The sequence below is a fragment of the Mytilus californianus genome, unplaced genomic scaffold, assembly GCF_021869535.1.
Source record: "Mytilus californianus isolate M0D057914Y unplaced genomic scaffold, xbMytCali1.0.p SCAF_1, whole genome shotgun sequence".
Classification (NCBI taxonomy): domain Eukaryota; kingdom Metazoa; phylum Mollusca; class Bivalvia; order Mytilida; family Mytilidae; genus Mytilus; species Mytilus californianus.
In genome coordinates, this window is record NW_026262581.1 from 59,337,490 (window position 1) to 59,361,239 (window position 23,750).

General features: G+C 32.2%; 1 protein-coding gene and 1 long non-coding RNA gene across 3 annotated transcripts in view; both read right to left on the minus strand.

Annotated features, from left to right (window-relative positions):
* The window catches only part of LOC127705383 (uncharacterized), an 89,485-nt gene that overhangs the window by 16,103 nt on the left and 49,632 nt on the right, over positions 1-23,750 (minus strand). The window lies entirely within an intron of this gene.
* Positions 1-23,750, minus strand: part of LOC127704963 (F-box/WD repeat-containing protein 7-like) — a 68,185-nt gene that overhangs the window by 14,560 nt on the left and 29,875 nt on the right. For both annotated transcript variants that reach the window (XM_052209207.1, XM_052209214.1), the window contains exons 2-10: positions 16,830-17,558; positions 15,156-15,221; positions 10,235-10,379; positions 8,504-8,664; positions 7,013-7,103; positions 6,211-6,275; positions 4,974-5,099; positions 2,683-2,772; positions 113-201 (exon numbers count right to left, since the gene is read on the minus strand). In XM_052209207.1, coding sequence (XP_052065167.1) covers positions 113-201; positions 2,683-2,772; positions 4,974-5,099; positions 6,211-6,275; positions 7,013-7,103; positions 8,504-8,664; positions 10,235-10,379; positions 15,156-15,221; positions 16,830-17,516 — 1,520 coding nt within the window. In that variant the 5' untranslated portion in view covers positions 17,517-17,558. The remainder of the gene's footprint in view (positions 1-112; positions 202-2,682; positions 2,773-4,973; positions 5,100-6,210; positions 6,276-7,012; positions 7,104-8,503; positions 8,665-10,234; positions 10,380-15,155; positions 15,222-16,829; positions 17,559-23,750) is intronic.

The following is a 23,750-nucleotide window of genomic DNA, read 5'->3' on the forward strand; positions in this document are numbered from 1 at the left end:
GTTTACAAACTTATTCCATACTTTTTGTACTTTTTCTAACTATTTAGAATTTTTCAGAACATTGTAAAAAATAGCTCCTAACATTACAACTGTAATAATTTTGTTTCAATACCTCAATGTATTTCTACAGTTGCCCGTCTTCAAATCCCAAACTTTGATAGTAAAATCATAAGACCCACTAATCACTTTATCATCATCAACCTGTAAAAAAAAGATAACATAAATAAATCAATTACACTTATTTTGTAATTCAGATCAAATATATAGTCATCTTTCTTAAACGCAAAATAGACAGGACGATGATAAAGTATTGAGTCAATGAAAGTTCAATTCCAGGGTAGACAACTGAAATTTGATAAGTTTAAACCAGTTATTGAATATACTGTTGGTTTGATCATTCATTGTTCTTGCGGATTTTTATCCAAATCATGTGTTTATTTTAGATGGTGTTTTTTTTTCTATACTCGTTTTAAATATCTCATATTCCTAATTTTGCAATTTTTCTTCTTATTACACTTGAACGGTTGTTGTGATGAAGTCCTTTGTAGTTGCATGTATTTTGTTACAGTATTTCAGTTTCTATTTCATTTTTAATGTCATTATCTTATTTATTTTATTAAATAAAGATTTGAATAAACTTCTCGTTTTTGTTCATTTTTACTCAATTCCAAATTTATAATAATTCCTTTTTAAGTCTGGCTAAGAAACAAAAACTACAATATAGCTAGTTTGTTTGAACACTCCATCTTTTTTAATAACACAAAGAGTAAAAATATGCACATAATTGGTAAAATCTTGATTTTGAGATAAGAGTCGACTGTATATATATATTCTAAATGTTGGAACAATTGAGCCTTAAACTACTATTTTTCAAAGTTATGCACAGAATGGAAAACAACATAAGCAATGCATAAATGAATTTTGATAATCCACAGAATATATATGCTTTTCAAAAGTAATAAAACACATCTAATACACATTTTGTGTTAAAAATTGAAAAAAAAATCATTTGGTTTAAGGATTTTTCAGGTGGATATTTTTCAAATTAAACATTTTTGTATAAGTTATAGATATTTCATATCTTTTGAATAGTTTTGTGGTGTTTCGTAAATTATACCATAGCTTTTGTTGAAACCCCCGGCAATAACCTCACGAGACGAAGTCGAGTGAGGTTGCCGAGGGGTTTCAACAAAAAACTATGGTATAATTTACGAAACACCACAAAACTAACCAAAATATATGAAATATCTGTTTTAACCTATTGCATATGTTGTTGTTTAAAAATGTGTATTTCATATATTTTTGTTTATTAACTTTAAAAATAATTTTGATAAGAATCGGTCAAATTACCCTTTTAGGACCTTACACATTAAGCTCCGCCTACTTTCTAAAATACGCACGGGCTTCTGAAACAGCGGGAAAATCAGTTGGACAGGATTTTTCGACAGCGATGGATGCATATCTACATTGGTGACGGGTAACGTTACAGACTAAAAACTGTTGAAGGAATTATATGTTCTGCATATGGACGCAAGATATAGTTTGAAAGATTTCTGGAACCCAGATTTAAAGTTGAACTGCAAAGGGTTAGTTTTTTTTTTATTTTATCAAAATATTTGAAATGTTTTTAAGTTTTTGGTATTAATTTATTATTCTGTGGAAATTTAATTCACAAGAATTTTTCTGAGAGTTTGGGTGAATCATTCCATGTTTTAATTTGTACCAGAAGCCTAAGTTGTACATTTAATTTTATTTAATTCAAAAAGATTTCAAAATGATCACGATTAAAGATCATTAAAAATCACATGTAGACTATAGATAATTTAAACAAAAAGTTCACCTTTATTTAGAGTAACCAGACGCTTTCTATTCTTAACGGCCCAACATAATAGTTATTACTTAAGCAAATCGTTAAATTAAGATGTATATAAAATCGGATACGGATCCAGGATTTTGAAAAGGAGAAAGGGGGGGGGGTCTAGCCATCCAACATTTGGAGTAATAATACGAATTATCTATTCATTTACCATATATAAAGCTTCTTGAAAGGGGCATGCCTTCTCCCTCCCTCCCCCTTAAAAAAGCCACCACGGCAAATTTCAACCTTTACATGTAGCTATACAGTTGAGCCTAAGGGACTACAATCCAAGTATACATCTCAATAACCGAAAATCGAATTATATTTTCAAGTATAATATAATAATAATATATTTATATATACTTTTTTTTTTAAACTTTGTTCTTGAATCGAATTTTCATTCATTTAAAAATATAGGACAACGGAGTTGGTGTATGTGGGTTCGATTCCCACCCTAGGCATTCATTTATATCGGCTGGTGCAAAGCGGGCAGTTTAGCTTAGTGGCCCCACACTGACTCTGTTGTTCCTATTTTAAAAAATTCAGGCGGCCTCGGATAGGCCTTGCTATCTTTCTTTTTTTCTTATCGAATACCAAATACAACAAAACCATGGTATAATTGTGAAAATTATACCATAGATAGCTATGGTATAATTTTCGGTTATTGAGATTTATACTCTTGTTGCATTCCCATAGGTTACATAGTACAGCTATAGGTTAAATATTATTTAATTCTACCAAAGATTTTAACAGACAAAACATTATATTTATAGAAGTTAACATTATAAGCATATAACTTATATCTTTTATCTCAAAAACCATACCTGAATGCATCTAACAGTATCTTCATGTCCAACCATAGTTACTTTACAGGCAATGCTAGACCAACTTTCTTGGGTAGATAAATCCCATACCTTACAAATAAATTTGAAAAGATCATTTTACTATATACAATGAAGAAAAACTATTAAAAGATTACAAAGTTTGAAGAATGAGTATATGAAATAAATAATTTCATGTTTTTTACACTATCTCATCAGTGATATTAGTCCTATACTTGGGAATTGCTGTGATATTAGACACTAAAGATGAAGTCTGTGTCCTACACTTGTGTATTGCTGTGATATTAGACACTAAAGATGAAGTCTGTGTCCTACACTTGTGTATTGCTGTGATACTAGACACTAAAGATGAAGTGTGTCCTACACTTGTGTATTGCTGTGATATTAGACACTATAGACGAAGTCTGTGTCCTACACTTGTGTATTGCTGTGATATTAGACACTAAAGATGAAGTCTGTGTCCTACACTTGTGTATTGCTGTGATATTAGACACTAAAGATGAAGTCTGTGTTCTAAACTTGTGTATTGCTGTGATATTAGACACTAAAGATGAAGTGTGTGTCCTACACTTGTGTATTGCTGTGATATTAGACACTAAAGATGAAGTCTGTGTTCTACACTTGTGTATTGCTGTGATACTAGACACTAAAGATGAAGTGTGTGTCCTACACTTGTGTATTGTTGTGATATTAGACACTAAAGATGAAGTGTGTGTCCTACACTTGTGTATTGCTGTGATATTAGACACTAAAGATGAAGTCTGTGTCCTACACTTGTGTATTGCTGTGATATTAGACACTATAGACGAAGTCTGTGTCCTACACTTGTGTATTGCTGTGATATTAGACACTAAAGATGAAGTCTGTGTCCTACACTTGTGTATTGCTGTGATATTAGACACTAAAGATGAAGTCTGTGTCCTACACTTGTGTATTGCTGTGATATTAGACACTATAGACGAAGTCTGTGTCCTACACTTGTGTATTGCTGTGATATTAGACACTAAAGATGAAGTCTGTGTCCTACACTTGTGTATTGCTGTGATATTAGACACTTAAGATGAAGTCTGTGTCCTACACTTGTGTATTGATGTGAAATTAGACACTAAAGATGAAGTCTGTGTCCTACACTTGTGTATTGCTGTGATATTAGACACTAAAGACGAAGTCTGTGTCCTACACTTGTGTGATGTTTGACACTAAAGATGAAGTGTGTGTCCTACACTTGTGTATTGTTGTGATATTAGACACTTAAGATGAAGTGTGTGTCCTATGCTTGTGTATTGCTGTGGTATTAGACACTAAAGATGAAGTCTGTGTCCTACACTTGTGTATTGCTGTGATATTAGACACTAAAGATGAAGTCTGTGTCCTACACTTGTGTATTGCTGTATACTTTCACAAAGGACAAAAGGAGTCACACAAACAAAGGAGTCTCAGGCCAAGAGAGGTGTAGTGGACATCCACAACATTAACAACCCTAAATCCAAGATTTAAATGTTCATTTTTGCTCTCAAAATGCCTCAAATCTAGTTACTGTAAATTCAGAAATTATTGCGATGTTTTTATTATTGCGAAAATTGCGACAGGGTTATAATCGCAATAATTTAAACTCGCAATTTGAAATTTTTTATATGAATTAAACAGGATTTTTCTCAATATCGCAAAAATTAAAATCGCATTTTAGTCTAAAATGAGAAAATCGCAATAATAAATGCACGCAATAATTTCTGAATTTACAGTAACTGTTTTGTATACTTGTGAGTTATTATCAACTTTAAAATATACACTGAAGATTTATGACATTTGAATTTTCTCTTTGAATTCAATTGGTAAAATCTTGAATCTTTGTTCATTTTAATATGACTAGTAAGCATATTTCATTGATTTCATGTTATTGATTATTTAATAAATCCCCATTACATTCTTGTACTACTCACTTTTATAGTTTTATCAGTCGACCCACTGACTAAGCGTTTCCCTTCCAGATGTAAACATCTTACTGTATCACTGTGGCCAACCAATGTCTGTTACACAATTGTACTACTTACTTTTATAGTTTTATCAGTTGACCCACCGACTAAACGCTTTCCCTCTAGATGTAAACATCTTACTGTACCACTGTGGCCAACCAATCCCAATTACACACATGTACTACTTACTTTTATAGTTTTATCAGTCGACCCACTGACTAAGCATTTTCCCTCCAGATGTAAACATCTTACTGTATCACTGTGGCCAACCAATGTCTGTTACACAATTGTACTACTCACTTTTATAGTTTTATCAGTCGACCCACTGACTAAACGCTTTCCCTCCAGATGTAAACATCTTACTGTACCACTGTGGCCAACCAATGTCTGTACTGACCATGGCGCATTGGTTCTTATATTCCAAACCTATTTCAAATAATTCAACATAATTATGCAATGCAAATTTTGATCAAAACAAACATAAAATGACTATATATTGCATACAGAAATTAATTTTCACAAAAATACAAATTTCAACCTTTCTGTTGCGTAATGTTTTTTGCAACTTTAGTTAATTTTCATATTTCAATAGAAAGTCAAATACAGTCTGTCAATTTAAACTATGCAGACATCTGGATATTTTCAAGTAATAATCATCAAAGAAAAACACTATGTATTTAAGAGAAAGGAAGGAAGAGAGAAATGTAGATTCCACCACTGCAACAAGTGTGTTACGATATTTCTCCACTCGAGACAGTAAAATTTTAATATTTAAAGTGCGAGGCTTGTTGAGATTTTTAAATAATTACAATTTAACTGTTGAGAGTGGAGAAATATTGTAATAAACTAGTTAAAGTAGTGGCTTCTGTTTTACCTAATGATTTTTATCCTTCCTTTTCAAAGATTTGCAGAAAGTTGTGTTCTTTATATGTGACGTCATCAGACATGGTCGCCTTTTTTCACAATAGGAAATTCAGAAGAAACCAAGAAAATTTGACATCATAATTAAATTTCGACCAATCAATTGCCGAGAACAGATATTTCACTAGTGAGGAGAACAATTTTTTCACAATCAGTTGGAAAATGTGAAAAAAGTGAAAAAATTAGTGAAAAAAATCATTTAAACATTGACACATCTTTAAAAATTAAAGCTACAACATTTAGAAATATTATGACCATTGAACCTCCAAAACAATCTTACTATCAAACATGCTTTAATTTTTGGTACAGCTATACAAAAATTACACATCAATAAAAGGAAAACTGAGGTTACACATTAATAAAAGAAAAACTGAAGTTTAAGTCTGTAAGACTACAACCCAACAACACAACAAACATCTAGAGGTCTCAAGTTTGAACTGCTGTCAAAAATGTCGAAATGCATTTCACACTAATTTGAATTTTTTCAGCTGTATCATCTTATATTTGTAAAAATACCAAAATAAAGTAGCAGTGAAGTAAGGTTGATTCCTAGCTCTTCCATCTCCTTATGACAATCACAAAAATACATGTACTTCTATTTTCAGCCTTGATTTACCTTGATTGTCTTATCAGATGAACCACTCACAATTCTAGTGTCATCAAACTGTACACAAGATATACCTATAGAAAGAAAGATACACCATTAAAATAAGTTAATATCATGCAGCAAATTAATGTATTTTACAAAAAAAAAAATAGATTCTTAACAACAACTTCCATAAGAAACAACTCATCCTAATATGAAAAAGTGTTTTTAAGTGTTCCGGTAGTATTTGTTGGAATAGACAAAAAATACTGTTAGACAGGTCAGCATTCAACAAATAGCACATTGGCTGCAAAATACACTTCTGTAATATTGGCAACAAATAACAATTCATTTCAGCTAATTACCTGTTTACTTTTGTATTAATCTGATCAATTTTTAATATAAGTCTAAAATTAAAATGTAACAAATCCATTTACAATTTACAATTAAATACTAACATGTTACCTGATATAGAAATTGTAATTCTCAGGATAATTATCAAGTGCTAATCTTCATTCATTTTTCAATTTGTAAATAATTTAACAAGTTTTTATTCATTTCATTCAGGTGTATCAAAGTAAAATATTCCCATTTTATTACAATCTGCATAAATAATCAACATTCTAAAAGGAAAATGTATGCTAACTCAGCTTTTTATGACAGGAATTTCCCATGGCATTGTCATTCATCTGTAGCTAATTTAAACTTAAATTCTCAGAAATTGACATTGACAAACAATTCCAAGTAACACAGTTTTATTATCAGAAATAAAATATTAATACCTCAATTATGGAAATTTTATTCATCAGTAGCTCATTAAACTTAAAAATACCTTGACTATGGCCTTCAAATGTTCTAACAGTACATCTACCATTTAACCAATTCTGTCTCAGTCTATATCTCTCAGCAAATACTTTCTTCCACTTAAATAAATATTTCATTTACAAAAATAATTACAACAACAATACTTTATTTTCAGAGAGTTACACAGTTAGTTATAAAAATAAACTGACCTGTGGCTCTCATTATAGAAAAGCATTAACTTGGTTGAAATACAAAATTGCAAAAATGTCATGTTGATTCTTTTTTTTATAGCTGACTGTACATTATGGGTTTTGCTTATTGTTGAAAAACTGTACAATGACCTATAGTTGCATAAATCTACTTCACTTGGAATCATACCACATCTATCTTTTTCACATGGCATACAAGTGTTGTTTTATTGGTCTTTCCTGTCCACTTGTTTTTGTGATCAAGTTTCAGTGGTTACTTTATGACACTTGCTTTGATCTTTCCTTTTCTCACTGTTTATGAATGAAGACCCATGTCTTTTTTTTTAAATATTAAGTCTTCTGATATACAAAAATCTTATATAAACCTTTGGATGAGACAGAAAGATTTTAGTAAATGGACAAACTCGAAAATGTCAACAAAGCTTATCTCAATCACATAGAATTACTGCAAGAGTCCTACTTTTGACAAATTCACAAATGTGCTGCCTGTATATAGTGATGAATCAAGATATTTGCTGGACACATTACTAAATAAATGGGGAATGTGTCCATGGGACACAGATGATGCCCCCACTTGCATATCATATAAAGTTATAAAGGGACATAACTGAAGAACGGTAAAAGTGAAACTACCCAAATGTGTACTTGATCTGAGTTTTGTGGTAATAAGTATTGTGTACAAGTTTCATAACATTTGGTTGAGGCAAACTTAAGTTAGAGAACGGAAACGAAAAAATTCAGATTTTTCCCTTTGTAGAGGGGCATAACTCTAGAACAGTAAAAGTGACACCATCAAAATTCAAACTTGATCTGTATTTTGTAGTAATAAGCATTCTTCATAAGTTTCATAACATTTGGTTGAGGCAAACTAAAGTAAGAGAACGGAAACGAAAAATTCAGCAATTTTTCCGTTTGTAAAGGGGCATAACTCTAGAAAAGTTAAAGTGATGCCACCAAAATTCAAAGTTGATCTGTGTTTTGTAGTAAATAGCATTGTGTATAAGTTTCATAACATTTGGTTGAGGCAAACCAAAGTTAGAGAATGGAAACCAACTTTGGGACGTACATACGGACGTACAAGGGTAAAACTTAATGCCCCCTCCGTTTCGGCGGGGGGCATAAAAAAATCATAGCATTTAAGAGTTTTTAAGATACCTATCATATTTGCTAAACAGCTCGAAAAAGGTTACGTTGAAACATACACAAATAGCAACAAAATTGTACACAAGTTTTGGTTATGTTTAACAAACATTTTAAATGCAATTTGAATAAAAATCGTGTACTAAAATAAATTTCAACATGAAACAAACCTGGATACTTCCTTCTGGTGACATGTGACTGATCACTTGTTTGTGTTCTGCAGCCTTTGAGAGCCGCCATTTTTGTTGACAGCAAAATTTTCTCCATAGTGAAGGTTCTTCTGTCAGCTGTCCCCAGAGGCAACAAACCTGGGCTGCCTTACATAATGTTACTGTACCAAAAAATACAGAAGGGTTGCACTGAATACCCAAGAATAATTAAAGAAAAAAGATGAAGAAAAATGTAAAACTTTTCACTAAAATTAAAAAAATATATGATTTTGTTTTTCAAAGTCAACAGAACTTAATTAATAAATTTATTAAATCTTTCATTGAAACAATATATACCTTCATTTGCAAAACAATACTTACTTATAAATATATCTTGACAAGAGTGCACATGCTGAAATGTCTCGACTGATTTACTGACCATTGATTTTATGTTGAAAGTCTTAAAGATAAAGGTTTTACTAAAGGCATTACAGAAACTTAACATTTTCTCAAGATCTATGACAATGAGGTCAAGGTCAGATAAAAAGTGTCAGACTGATATATACACCTTGCAATTTTTTTATACACCAAATATAGTTGACCTATTGCTTATAGTACTTGGAAAACAGAACAAAACACAAAAACTTAACATTGACCAATGAACCATGAAAATGAGGTCAAGGTCAGATAACAGACAGACATGTACACCTTACAATCATTGCATACATCAAATATAGTTGACCTATAGCTTACAGTACTTGTAAAACAGTCCAAAACACACACAAATTAACAATGAATAATGAACCATGAAAATGAGGTCAAGGTCAGATGACACCTGCCAGTCTGACATGTACACCTTACAATCATTCCATACACCAAATATAGTTGACCTTCTGCTTGTAGTATCTGAGAAACGGACCTAATAATGTAACTTTAACCTTGATCACTGATCCATGAATTGAGGTCGAGGTCAGGTTAACCCTGTCTGACAGACATGTAGATGTTGCAAGGAACCCACATACGAAATATAGTTATCCCATTACTCATAATCAGTGAGAAATTCACATGACAAATTTTTTTTTTTTCAAGCAGTCGCTGAACCATGAAAATGAGGTCAAGGACAATGGGCATATGACAGACGGAAACTTCATAACATAAGGTACCTGCATACAAGGTATGAAGCATCCAGGTCTTCTACTACTGAAATATACAGCTTTATACAAATAGTTTACACAGCCACAGCCGCCGGATAGTAATACCTATGTCTTGCATACTGTGACTTTCGTCACAGATGAGACAAAAATTAAAAAACATTCAATTCCATGTATTATTCTTTATTAGAGTAATTAAGTATACTTTGCCATCCCTTCTTGATATAACCCATCAAATAATTATATGCTTGGTATCTTTAAATTGTGTAATTTGTTTTCCTGTAAACTTACGTATTACTTTGTCTTAAATCAATAGTGGCTCAAAATATTTTTAAATTCTCTTTTGGTTTAAATAATCAATTTTAAAATCAAATCAAATGACATAATTAAAATTTGTATTATTTGTGTGCATGTGCTTTTCATGGTTTTTTATTCAACTGCATACCACACACAAATTCAACCATAAAATCATGATAGGCTTAATATGAACCATGAAAGTGAAAACCTATGGTTCATCAACCAACAATTAAATTTTTATGCATTTGTATTACCCAGAAACAAAATAGTTTCATGTTTACAACTAATACAACTTGTAACATACCTGGATCAAAATAAGACATAATTTTATGAGCCAAGCTGGTTGGCAGCCATGTCAGAATATCTTGGCAGTTAGTTGGACAACCTCTATGGAGATTTGGAGCCATTTTCACTGACAGAAGATGCATTTGGGGTAAATCACAGTACATCTGTAACAGAAATACATTTCATCAATAAATAAATGTGTTCAAGTTTCATTTAGACCAGAGCTACTCTGTATATACCATATCCACCTATGATTTCTAATAATCTAGAAGCATTGGGATGTCCAATGCCACCAGATGTAAAATGTAGGAAGTCACTGTTGTTTATTTATAATATTTGGAATTTTAATTTTACTCTCAAGAAATCTCTATTGATAGTGTCAGATGTAAAATAAGGCACCTGGTCCAGGTCCAAACAAGAATGTGTCCATAGTACATGGATGCCCCACTCGCACTATCATTTTCTATGTTCAGTGGACTGTGAAATTGGGGTCAAAACTCTAATTTGGCATTAAAATTAGAAAGATCATATCATAGGGAGCATGTGTACTAAGTTTCAAGTTGATTGGACTTCAACTTCATCAAAAACTACCTTGACCAAAATCTTTAACCTGAAGTGGGACAGACAGACTAACGAACAGACGCACAGACCAAAAAATATAATGCACCTAGGTTGGGCTTCAAAAGCCATTTTTACCTGATCTCAATTTATAAACTCTGATTTTTAGTTTAAATTTGCACCTTAAAATCAGCACAACAGAATAATCATTATGGAACTTTGAAATCACAATTCAATAATCTCTGAACAGATGGAACACCAATAAAAGTCATAAGCAAATAAACTGCTTCGCTAAGCGCAGCTGGATACGCCTGCAGAGGTCCAACCCTGAACAGTTGGGGCAAAAATGGACACAATATTCAAGCTTGATACAGGTCTGAATTTGGATTGTTATCAAATATTTGACATATTATAGGTTTCTGAATAAATGTAGTCAAAGAACTTGAAATTGGTTATATGAATTGAATCTATATTCAATTAAAGATTTCTTGCTGTTGTGCAATACACCGTGCTGTTGCGCAATATTTAGTAAATCTGTTGTCAGACTATAAACAACTAAAATCTTATAACTCGGAAACGTAAAATCAAAAATTTAAAAATCAAAAGGGAGCTTACAAAGATAGATATAAACAATTTACCAAAGTTTCATAAAAAATGCTGTAAGCATTACAGCATTTTTTAATTATTGTCTGAAAACTGGAAAATCCCCCATTTTGTAATGAATAAAACCCCATAAATCGGAAACGTATAGTCTAAAATTCATAAAAATCAAAAGGGAGCTCATGTCGATAGAAATAAACAATTCACCAAAGTTTCTTGCAAATTGGTGAAATTGTTTTTGAGTTCTTGTCCGAAAACTGGAAAATCCCCCCTTTTTTAATGAATAAAACCCCAAAACTCGGAAACGGTAAATCCGAAATTTGTAAAAAAATGAAAGGGAGCTCAGGTCAATAGATATAAACAATTCACCAAAGTTTCATGCAAATTGGTGAAATTGTTTTTGAGTTATTGTCGGAAAACTGGAAAATCACCCCTTTTTTAATGAATAAAACCCCAAAACTCGGAAAAGGTAAATCTGAAATTTATAAAAAAACAAAAGGGAGCTCACGTCAATAGATATAAACAATTCACCAAAGTCTCATGCATATTGGTTAAAGCATTTTTGAATTAATGTCCGACATGTTGACGATGGACGGACAGACAGACGGTCAACGGTATACCATAATACGTCCCGTAAACGGGTGTACAAAAATTGGGAATGAGGAAAGGCCATAAATTTAAGGGCAGAGCACAACAATAATTAATAAGTTTCCACAAAGAAAAACACAAAAATCTCAGCTTTTCAACTATTAGCACTATAACATACCATAGTATGATACTAAATAGTTAAAAGTTAGACATCAACAAATATGACAAATTAATATAATCACAGGAGAAGGTTCTTCAAATATATGACCCAATACTTTGAAGCCCATTGCACTTTAAGTAGTTGACAACTAACATGTGAATACAAATTGATTTAAAAGAAACTTTATATAATTACAATGATATAAAAAAAATGCCATTATCCATATTCTATATTGAAATATGAAATATTGATAAGTCAATCTATAAAGTTATTCAAATGAAAACTATTTAAAACAAAACAAAAATAAATAATCATAATGTTTTCTTTAGGGACATGTATCTACAGCATATACACATATTAATACTACCCAAATCTGTAAGAGTACAATGAAGGCGTGAAGTATGAAATTCTGTTTAACTATCTTAAAAGTATTAGTGGCAACTTATAGGAAAGCTCCTGGGACTATTAACTCAGATACCAAATGCTTAACATCTTCCCGGCAATTGCCCCGATGAATAAAATATGAAAATAATCTATTTAGTGTAATGGGTCTGTCACATAATGTTTGTATCAGGGTAGTATGACAGGAGAAATCCATACCTAAAGTGATATTTTCAATGACTATCCATGATCATTAAATTAACATTGTTTTTTCTGTACAAAAGAAAGTCATCAATCATTGGACAAGCTTGTGAAAGGATCAAATGTTTACTGTTTCACATCAACACAATCAAATAACAGGTCATAACTTAAAAATTTACTCTTTTCTAAAGCGAAAAACAAATTCTGAAGCATTCAAACCTTAAACCTGTCACACCATTAATTACCAAATAATTCGTAAGTTATATGTGAAGTCTTAATTCATAGGCGAGTGTCATGGTAACCAAAAAGTTTATACAAGTATAAACTCAATTAAGGAAGTCCCAATTTTAATTCCTACACAGGCGAAAAAGTTCCGTAATTGTTTATCTTAATCCTTAAGAATCTTTACTGCTGGAATGAAAAAATAAATTATGTTTATATAAAAATAAATTTAATACTGTGGATTCATTATTATTCGTTGGATACCAATTTTCGTTGATTTCGTGGGAACAGGTGAACCACGAATTTAAATGTTTATCGAATTACAAATTTTCTATAGGCTTGTATGCCGACTTTGGAAATACCACGAAATCAAATATCCACGAACATGTAAGTTTTCCTTAATCCACGAAAATTGGTACCCACGAAAATAAATGAATCCACAGTAATTCCCATAGTTACATTCATTTGAACATGTTGAAAAAAAAATGCTCTGCTGGGGCGCAGCTTGATACGACCGCAGAGGTCGAACCCTGAACAGTTGGGGCAAGTATGGACACAACATTCAAGCTTGATACAGCACTGAATTTGGATTGTAATTAAATATTTGACACAGAATGAATGTGGTCTAAGAACTTAAACATTTTTAATTTACCTATTCAAACCATATCATTATTATTTGCTTTTATATATAAATCAGAAATAACCGATTTAAAATGGAAAATTAAAAAAAAAAAAAATCCAACGCCAAATTTTTTGAACCCCCTTATGATTCATCACCCCCAAACTCAATCCCAGCCTTCCCATTGTGGTATGGTACCTTGCAGTACAATTTCAGAGAGATCCATACACTTGAACACAAGTTATTGTCTAGAAACTAGAAAAATGCTTGTTTTTTAGCCCCTTTTTGGCCCCAAATTCCTAAACGTTTGGGGCAATTACCCCCAAACTCAATTCCAGCTTTCCCTTAGTGATATGGAACCTTGCAGTACAATTTCATAAAGACCCATACACTTACACACAAGTTATTGTCCTAAAACTAGAAAAATGCTTGTTTTTTTGCCCCTTTATGGCCCCTAATTCCTAAAATTTTGAGGGAATTACCCCCAAAATCAATCCCAGCCTTCCCTTTGTGGTATGGTACCTTGCAGTATTTCAGAGAGATCCATACACTTGAACACAAGTTATTGTCTGGAAACTAGAAAAATGCTTATTTTTGGCCCCTTTTTGGCCCCTTATTCCTAGACATTTTGGGCAATTACCCCCAAACTCAATTCCAGCTTTCCCTTTGTGATATGGAACCTTGTAGTACAATTTCATAAAGATCCATACACTTACACACAAGTTATTGTCATGAAACTAGAAAAATGCTTGTTTTTTGCCCCTTTTTGGCCCCTAATTCCTAAAATTTGGAGGCAATTACCCCCAAAATCAATCCCAGCATTCCCTTTGTGATATGGAACCTTGTGGTACAATGTAAGAGAGATCCATACACTTACACACAAGTTATTGTCATGAAACTAGAAAAATGCTTTTTTTTGCCCCTTTTTGGCCCCTAATTCCTAAAATTTGGAGGCAATTACCCCCAAAATCAATCCCAGCATTCCCTTTGTGATATGGAACCTTGTGGTACAATGTCAGAGAGATCCATACACTAACACACAAGTTATGTCTGGAAGTTACAAAAATGTTTATTTTTGGCCCCTTTTTGGCCCCTTATTCCTTAACTGTTGGTACCATAACCCCAAAAATCAATCCCCACCTTCCTTTTGTGGTATTGAACCTTATGGTAAAATTTCATAGAGATCCATTCACTTAAACTAAAGTTAGAGTGCGAAAACCAATGTGTCTTCGGACGACTACGACGACGACAACGACGCCAACGTCATGCCAATATACGACCGCAAAATTTTTTTGCGGTCGTATAAAAACAACAGGATAAAAAAATATATCTGTATTTTTCATATGAAATGTATGGAGAAAAAATTAAGTCAATTATATTAGCTTTTGGGAATATATTAAAAGAAGCAAGAATTTCAAAGAATTTTACTAGGCATGTACTTTATTTGAAAGTTTTTTTCTAAATTGAGAAATATAGAGGTAATTGGGCAAAAAATCTTAAACCCCATGAAGAGTTTACAAAATACAAATGAAAGGTTGAAATCAATGAAAGCAAAAATCCTTCACATGAAAAAATTGCATAAGATTAGCAAAAAATGTACAAAAATCTTACCAGTAAACCTTTTAATACCGTGTTCTTCTGGTCATCACTGCATTCAGTATACCAACGTAATATTGTCTGAAAATATTCAATTAATGCCATTAAACATTGTATATCTAATTTGTAAAAGGTTCCACAGAACCTTGTGTCTTGTCTGCTATTGCTGCTGTAAGTATAAAAGTGAAATGACTGCCAAAAACTAATTCAATTTATCAGTAAAGTATTGGAAACAAAGTTCAAACTTTTAGATGCTATTGAAGGTTCTGTCTAACTTTCATATTATTACATAAAGGTTCATCAAAGTTGTTGATGTCTGAATAATTTAACAATAGACTGTATGTTAATTTTAACTACACAAAACTAAGACTATCTGCCTCTATATCAGTAAAATACTGAAAAAGAATAAAAATATTTTCAAGATATTGCTTCTGACAGATGTTATCTCTTAATCCTATAAAAGCCTCTGTCAAAGTTTCATACAAATCTCTGAAGGTTTTGTTGTCTAAAAAACTTTAACCTCAGACTGTCTCGAAAACTGCAAAAAAGTCCATTTGAGATAAATAGAATATGTATATACACAACTGTACAAGTATTAAACATGATATTTATTTACTGCACTTCTTGGAAAAAATAAATATAACCTCAATAACATAATTACAATTAAACTGCACTTCATTGGTGGAATGCATTACTTAAAACCACTTACATTTTAATTTCTAAGAATTTTCTGCGACCTTTTTTGTATGGTTAATGGATCATAATTAATAATAGAAAGAAAAACTGACCTTTACGTAATGAAAAATTAATATAAAAACTGAAATATATACATTTGCAGCTGATAATATTAAAATATTGGTTAACTTTTCTAGAAATAGCAGCATTACCTTTATGTACTCATCATTCAAACCGCATGAAAAGGCCATTTTCAAATAATAGCTAAGTAGCAAAAATAACTAAAGATAAGAGCAAAAACAAATATTTGTCTTCAGTAACTCATACAATATGTACTTTTGCGTTTAAATGAGTCAAGCTGGTTTTTAATGATTTTCCTTTTGTTCTAATGTTGTATTCAATTTTTACACCCCTCGCTCAGGTTAGGGTGTGGGTATATATGAGCAGATTAAAAAAACACACATACAATCTTTATGCATCCTGTTCTAAGCAATGGACCTGATGTCCAGTGGTTGGTTGTGTCTTTCATTAATGTTTTTCGTGTCATGTTATTATGTGAAAACTGGCTCTTAGTTTACTCTCATGAATAGTTTTGCATTTTGTTATCCCAGGGTTTTTAAAGTTTACTATAAATTATGGAATTTGCTGGAGATCATATTACATCCTTGTCCAGTAATTTGGTCTTTGAAAGATATTTGTCTCAATGTCAATCATATCACATCTATTTATTTTTCGTAAATATTTATTCAGTAGGCTAGCACCAAAATCCCTCCTTGAATTCAGTAGCCTAACAAGAATAGTTTTATGGAGTTTATGCGGTGAAACTGTCAATATAACTTCTTTGATGCCATGAAGAGTTTGAAAAAAGGACCCCAACTTTCAAGTCATCTCAAATGACAGAAATAGAACGAAAACATTTCTGGATCCTTCCAATTCAAATGTAATGTGGCTAAGTCAGATCTTTAACTTACCACCAAGAATTTTACCAAGTTACTAAGGTACATCAATACTTACAGCAAACTTTTCTTTGAACACATGAGGCTTAATACCATCTTGTGGACGTGATGTAAGGTTTTTCAGGAGGTCCGTCTTGGATGAACCTTTTACAACTGTTTTTAATGGTACATCAGACAGACTATCACAAACTGGTAAATGAGATCTTGGTTTTCCACAACCATCTGAATCTGGACTAATTTGGTTAAACCTTGGGACTGATTCTTCATCACTATCACTAGAATAGTCACTCCTACGATATTTATATAAATCTCTACGACTTTGACAAAAGTGTCCCCAGGAGTTTATGGCGCAAGGAGACTGGAATTTCCATTCCATTTGATCTGAATGACAAGCCTTGCCATCATGTAAATACTGTGGGGTGGACTGTAAATAATAAAATTCCTCATCACTTTTCCGACTACAACCTTTGCAAACACATGGGACTTCATGAATATTTATTTCACTTTCTGATTCTGAATGATTGTCATCGCGGGAGTCCATAGACCCTATCCCTCCATCGTTAGACTCACTACTAAAGTTGTGATCTGCGGAATTTTTTTGACATAAATATTTTTCCCCTGGCATGGATGACAGTTTACGTGAACATGGACGCCTTTTTGTTGCTCTATCGTCAAAACATGTGTCGTCACTTGAGGAGTCATTTGTACATCCTGCCACAACAACCTTGGACCCCCTTTCTTCCATTTCATCTATATCTCATGTCTTAATCCATTCTATCTCCTTTCCCTGAAAAAAAAAAACAAAAAAAAACAATAATAAGTTGACATTTTTAAAATGATATGCAAAATAACTTCGCCACTAAAACTTGGGAGCCCAGGCTGTTCACAAAAGACTGCATGCTGTATCTTTCATCTCTTTTGTGAAACAGACAGGTATAAAAATAAGATTTCTACTACAAATGATTTACAGGTATACTTACTGATTTTAGTTTCTCACTAAAGCTGAACAGTCATCAACAGTCAATCAACATCATTCGTTTTAATAGATTATAATTATATCCAAACTATGAAATGCAATATTATTTGTTGAAATCATTGTATATAACTTTTTTAATCATAACCATCCTCTCCTTCTTTATATAAATCACTTTATATTTCTTTTCTAATTCAAATTTAATGTTTGTGTCAGTTTTGTCCCTGCCCTTATAACCACCATGTGTACAGTACAGATATCTTGCTAGGAAAAGTATCATATTTGAAAAGCAAAAAACTTTCATCTTTTTCAGTGTCTGAAGAGTTCATCTTTTTCATGATTGGAAGACTTCAAGATAGAATCCTGATTTGCAACTCAATGTCATCTATGGACATATCAAAAGATATCCTAGATCTAATTTAGGAAGTTGTATTGGTATATTGCATAATGCAGTATTAGGAGAGGCAAATAGTTATATATATATAGATTCTACCACTGTATCGAGTGTGATATGATATTTCTCCACTCAAGACGGTTAAATTTTCATTTTGATATTTAAAATTTAACTGTAGAGAGTGTAGAAATATCGTATTGCACAAATTTGGTGATAGAATCTGTTTCTCCAAAGATATTTAGACAAAAGGTATCCTTCTTTTCCAATGATCTGCAAAAAGATGTGTTCTTTCTATGTGATGTCATCAGGCATGGTCACCATTTTTCATGACGTCACAAAAGGAAATTCAGAAGAAAGCAAGGAATTTTGACGTCATAACTGAATTTTGACCAATGATGAACTGAGATCAAACGAACCACACGTTGATTAAATAAAAAAAATTAACTGGTCAGGAAAAGGATTAATCTGCTAAGAATTAGAGAAAACTTGTCATTAATTGCTTTGACCTACATATACAAATACACAACAGATGTTTAATTAGCAAATACACAAATTCATAAAAACTTTACAGTATTCCTCAGCGATTTTGATATTGATTTTAAAATAGGTTTCGATGAGAGAGTGAACTTCCTTAGGGAAAATTTATTGTTTAGAATAGAGAATGGCCATTTAATCACAAAAAATCTTCATACACCAATATGATATAATTGGAAAAATCTTTCGGATATGATGTGGACAATAATTTGCACCCAACAATATGAACATACATGGCAGCCACAACAATATGAACATACATGGCAGCCAGAGTGCAAATACCATACTATGCTTATGATGTCTTTCGAATGGAAGCAGAAGAAGACAAAAAAAATTTAAGAATTCTTCAACAAAATATATTTAGGTTAATCATTTTACACTGAAAACTACTCTAGTAAATTTACATCCTACCTGAATTTCTACCAATAACGAACCAGAGATCTACTAATTTTCTAATATATTTTTGATGTAAGAAGAGCTTAAACCACCTGCTGATTATCAAAATGACTGAGTGGTCAGGAAAAACATTCATCAGCATTCAAGAAATCATAATTTAAGCTTAATAGTCTAATAGACTGTCTACATTATACAGACATAATAGACTAAAAATGCCTTAATCCTTTTTAATTTTCACCAAAACATATGTTTATAATCAATACTTTATAAAATCATAGAAATATACTTAAATCAACATGCATCAAATAATATAAAAACAAAATTCTTGACACATATAAATATTACCACCAACTATTCTTGAAAAAAAAATCAATTTTCTGTCTATGTACATTTATCCTGGAGATAGAGCTATTGCCAGTATTTCATTTTACTCTTCTGAAAAGTTTGGCAGTCTGGTCTTCAGCGATATTTGAAATTCTATGATTTATGACCACTGCAGTTTTTACTGCCATCATACAAGGGTATAAATCAAATGAAAAAACAGATTATCATATGAATAAATATATAATAAATTCAATTTAATATCTCAAGAAATGGTTATGGAATTATATTATAAAAAAAATATCCACAAACTAGAGGCTCTCAAGAGCCTGTGTCGCTCACCTTGGTCTATATGCATATTCAACAAAGGACACTCTCCAACGTTGTAGACGAAAATAGAATTAATGACAATAAATGTGGAATGTGTCCATGGGACACAGATGATGCCCCTGCTTGCAAATCATATAAAATTATAAACAGACATAACTGAAGAATGGTAAAAGTGACCCTACCCAAATTTGAACTTGATCTGAGTTTTGTGGTAATAAGTATTGTGTATAAGTTTCATAAAATTCAGCAATTTTTCCATTTGTAAAGGGGCATAACTCTAGAACAGTTAAAGTGACACCACCATAATTCAAACTTGATCTGTATTTTGTGGTAATATACTAATAAGCATTGTGTATAAGTTTCATAGCATTTGGTTGAGGCAAACTAAAGTTAAAGAACGGAAACGAAAAATTCAGCAATTTTTCCCTTTGTAAAGGGGCATAACTCTAAAACGGTTAAAGTGACACCACCAAAATTCAAACTTGATCTGTATTTTGTAGTAATAAGCATTGTGTATAAGTTTCATAGCATTTGGCTAAGGCAAACTAAAGTTAGAGAACGGAAACGAAAAATTCAGCAATTTTTCCATTTGTAAAGGGGCATAATCTAGAACAGTTAAAGTGACGCCACCAAAATTCAAACTTGATCTGTATTTTGTAGTAATAAGCATTGTGTATAAGTTTCATAGCATTTGGCTAAGGCAAACTAAAGTTAGAGAACGGAAATGAAAAATTCAGCAATTTTTCCATTTGTAAAGGGGCATAACTCTAGAACAGTTAAAGTGACGCCACCAAAATTCAAATTTGATCTGTGTTTTGTTGTAATAAGCATTATGAAAAAGTTTCATAACATTTGGTTGAGGCAAACTAAAGTTGGAGAACGGAAACCAACTTTGGGACGTACTGACGGACGGACGTACGTACGTACAGACGGACAAGGGTAAAACTTAATGCCCCCTTCGCTACGGCGGGGGCAAACAAATCTCTATTTTTTTGTGTCTTAAATTGCTGATCATTGAAGTCTGTTTAGTTAGTCATTTAAGGGCAATAACTCCTACAGGAAATCATCTGACAGTTTTGAAGTATATGGATATTGGTAGAGCTCAACATTCTGAACAATTTCACCCTTTTCAGATTTCCTCTTTTTATAACTGTTATCAGAATAATGGACAAAACTTGCATTTTACCCCATATGTTCTATTTTTTGCCATCTCGGCCATCTTTGTTGTTAGGCAGGTGTCATCGTACACATTTTTTAAACTAAATACTCTAATGATGATTGTGGCTAAGTTTGATTCTATTTGGCGCAGTAGTTTCAGAGGAGAAGATTTTTGTAAAAGATTACAAAAATTTACGAAAAATCGTTAAAAATTGACTATAAATGGCAATAACTCCTTAAGGGGTCAATTGACAATTTTGGTCATGTTAACTTATTTGTAGATATTACTTTGCTGAACATTATTGCTGTTTACAGTTTATCTCTATCTATAATATTCAAGATCATTTCCCAAAACTGCAAAATTTCCTTAAAATAACTAATTCAGGGGCAGCAACCCAACAACGGATTGTCTGATTTGTCTGAAAATATCAGGGCAGATAGAACTTCACTTGATGAATATTTTTACCAGTAAACAGATTTGCTCTAAATGCTTTAGTTTCAGAGATATAATCCATAAACAGGATTTTACCCATATGTTCAATTTTAGCCCTGTTGGCCATTTTGATCAGCAGGCGGGATCATCGGACACATTTTTAAACTAAATACCCTAATGATGAGTGTGGCAAAGTTTGATTCTATTTGGCGCAGTAGTTTCAGATCTAGAGGAGAAGATTTTTGTAAAAGATAACAAAAATTATGAAAAATTGTTAAAAATTGACTATAAAGGGCAATAACTCCTTAAGGGGTCAATTGACCATTTTGGTCATGTTGACTTATTTGTAGATCTTACTTTGCTGTACATTATTGCTGTTTACAGTTTATCTATATCTATAATAATATTGAAGATAATAACCAAAAACTGCAAAATTTTCATAAAATTACCAATTCAGGGGCAGCAACCCAACAACGGGTAGTCTGATTTGTCTGAAAATTTCAGGGCAGATAGATCTTGATCTGATGAACAATTTTACCCACGTCAGATTTGCTCTAAATGCTTTAGTTTCAGAGATATAAGCCAAAATCTACATTTTACCCCTAGGTTCTATTTTTAGCCATGGCGGCCATCTTGGTTGGCGGTCCAGGTCGTTGGACACATTTTTTAAACTAGATTCCTCAATGATGGTTGTGGCCATGTTTTGTTAACTTTGGCCCTATAGTTTCAGAGGAGAAGATTTTTGTAAAAGTTAACGGACAACGGAGGACAGACGCCAAGTGATGAGAAAAGCCAGGTGAGCTAAAAAATGAATCAAAAGAAGCATGCCCTTTTGAAACACGTGCATGTAAAATTTATGAATTATATAAAATAAAAAATACAAATGTTATAAAAGTGGATTTTCAGTTTAATGGCTTTTATCTTTGGAATAAGGATTATACAAGAAATTACAATTAATTCAATCTTTACAGCTGCCATGGAATTTAAAATGACAACAATATTAAATTATACTTTTACAAATTTATGGAAAATCAATTTTCAACTGATGTAAATTGATTCCAGATGGAATATTAGACCCTAGTTTTACATAAACTGTTAACAAAGGGATATGTCTCGAATATTTGTTATTTTGATAATGCAAATGCTGAAAAGTCGTTCCCTTTAAACAAACCTAAACACAAACATTAACTTGTATACTATGTAAAAGTTTCAAACTCAATGAACCATAATTAGGGGCGTGGGGTTATAAAATCTCCATGGAAATGAAACTTGCCAATGCCAATACATTTGCATACCAAATATCATTGACTTAACATTAGTGGTTCATCTAAAACTGACCTAATCACAAACTAATACATGAAAACTAAGCAAAAGTTTCAAAGTCAATAGACCATGACTGAGGGGTAAGGACCAAATATTCTCCACGGAAATGAGATGTGCTAATGCTTATACAACTGCATACCAAATATCATTGATCTACAACTAACGGTTCCCCTTAAACTGACCTAGCTAATAACAAACTAATAAATGAAAACTAAGCAAAAGTTTCAAAGTCAAAAGAGCATGACTGAGGGGGCGGGGCCAAATAATCTCCATGGAAATGAGATATGCCAATGTTTATACAAATGCATACCAAATATCATTGACCTACTACTAGTGGTTCCCCATAAACTGACCTAATCACAAACTAATACATGATAAACTGTTATCAAAGAGATATGTCTCGCCTTTTTGTAATTTTGAAAATGCAAATGTTGAAATTAAAATTGCAATACTTTAACATGTAAGTTATGCAAATATTTAAAGTCGATGAACCATGACTGAAGGTACATGGCTAAACAATCTCCATTGAATGAGATGTGCCAATGCTAATACAACTGCATACCAAATACCATTGACTTATTATAAGTCGTTCCCTTTAAACAAACCTAAACACAAACATTAACTTGTAAACTATGTAAAAGTTTCAAAGTCAATGAACCATGATCAGGGGTGGGCTATATAATCTCCATGGAAACGATACTTGCAAATGCCAATAAATTTGCATACCAAATATCATTGACTTAACATTAGCAGTTCATCTTAAACTGATCTAATCACAAACTAATACATGTAAACTAAGCAAAAGTTTCAAAGTAAATAGACCATGACTGAGGGGCAGGGCCAAATATTCTCCTTTGAAATGAGATGTGCTAATGCTTATACAACTGAACACCAATTAACATTGGCCTACCACTAATGGTTTCCCTTGAACTGACCTAATTACAAACTAATACATGTTAACTTAACAAAATTTTCAAAGTCTATAGACCATGACTAAGGGAGCGGAGCCAAATAATCTCCATGGAAATGAGATATGCCAATGCTTATTCAACTGCATACAAAATATCATTGACCTACCACTAGTGGTTCCCCATAAATTGACCTAATCACAAACTAA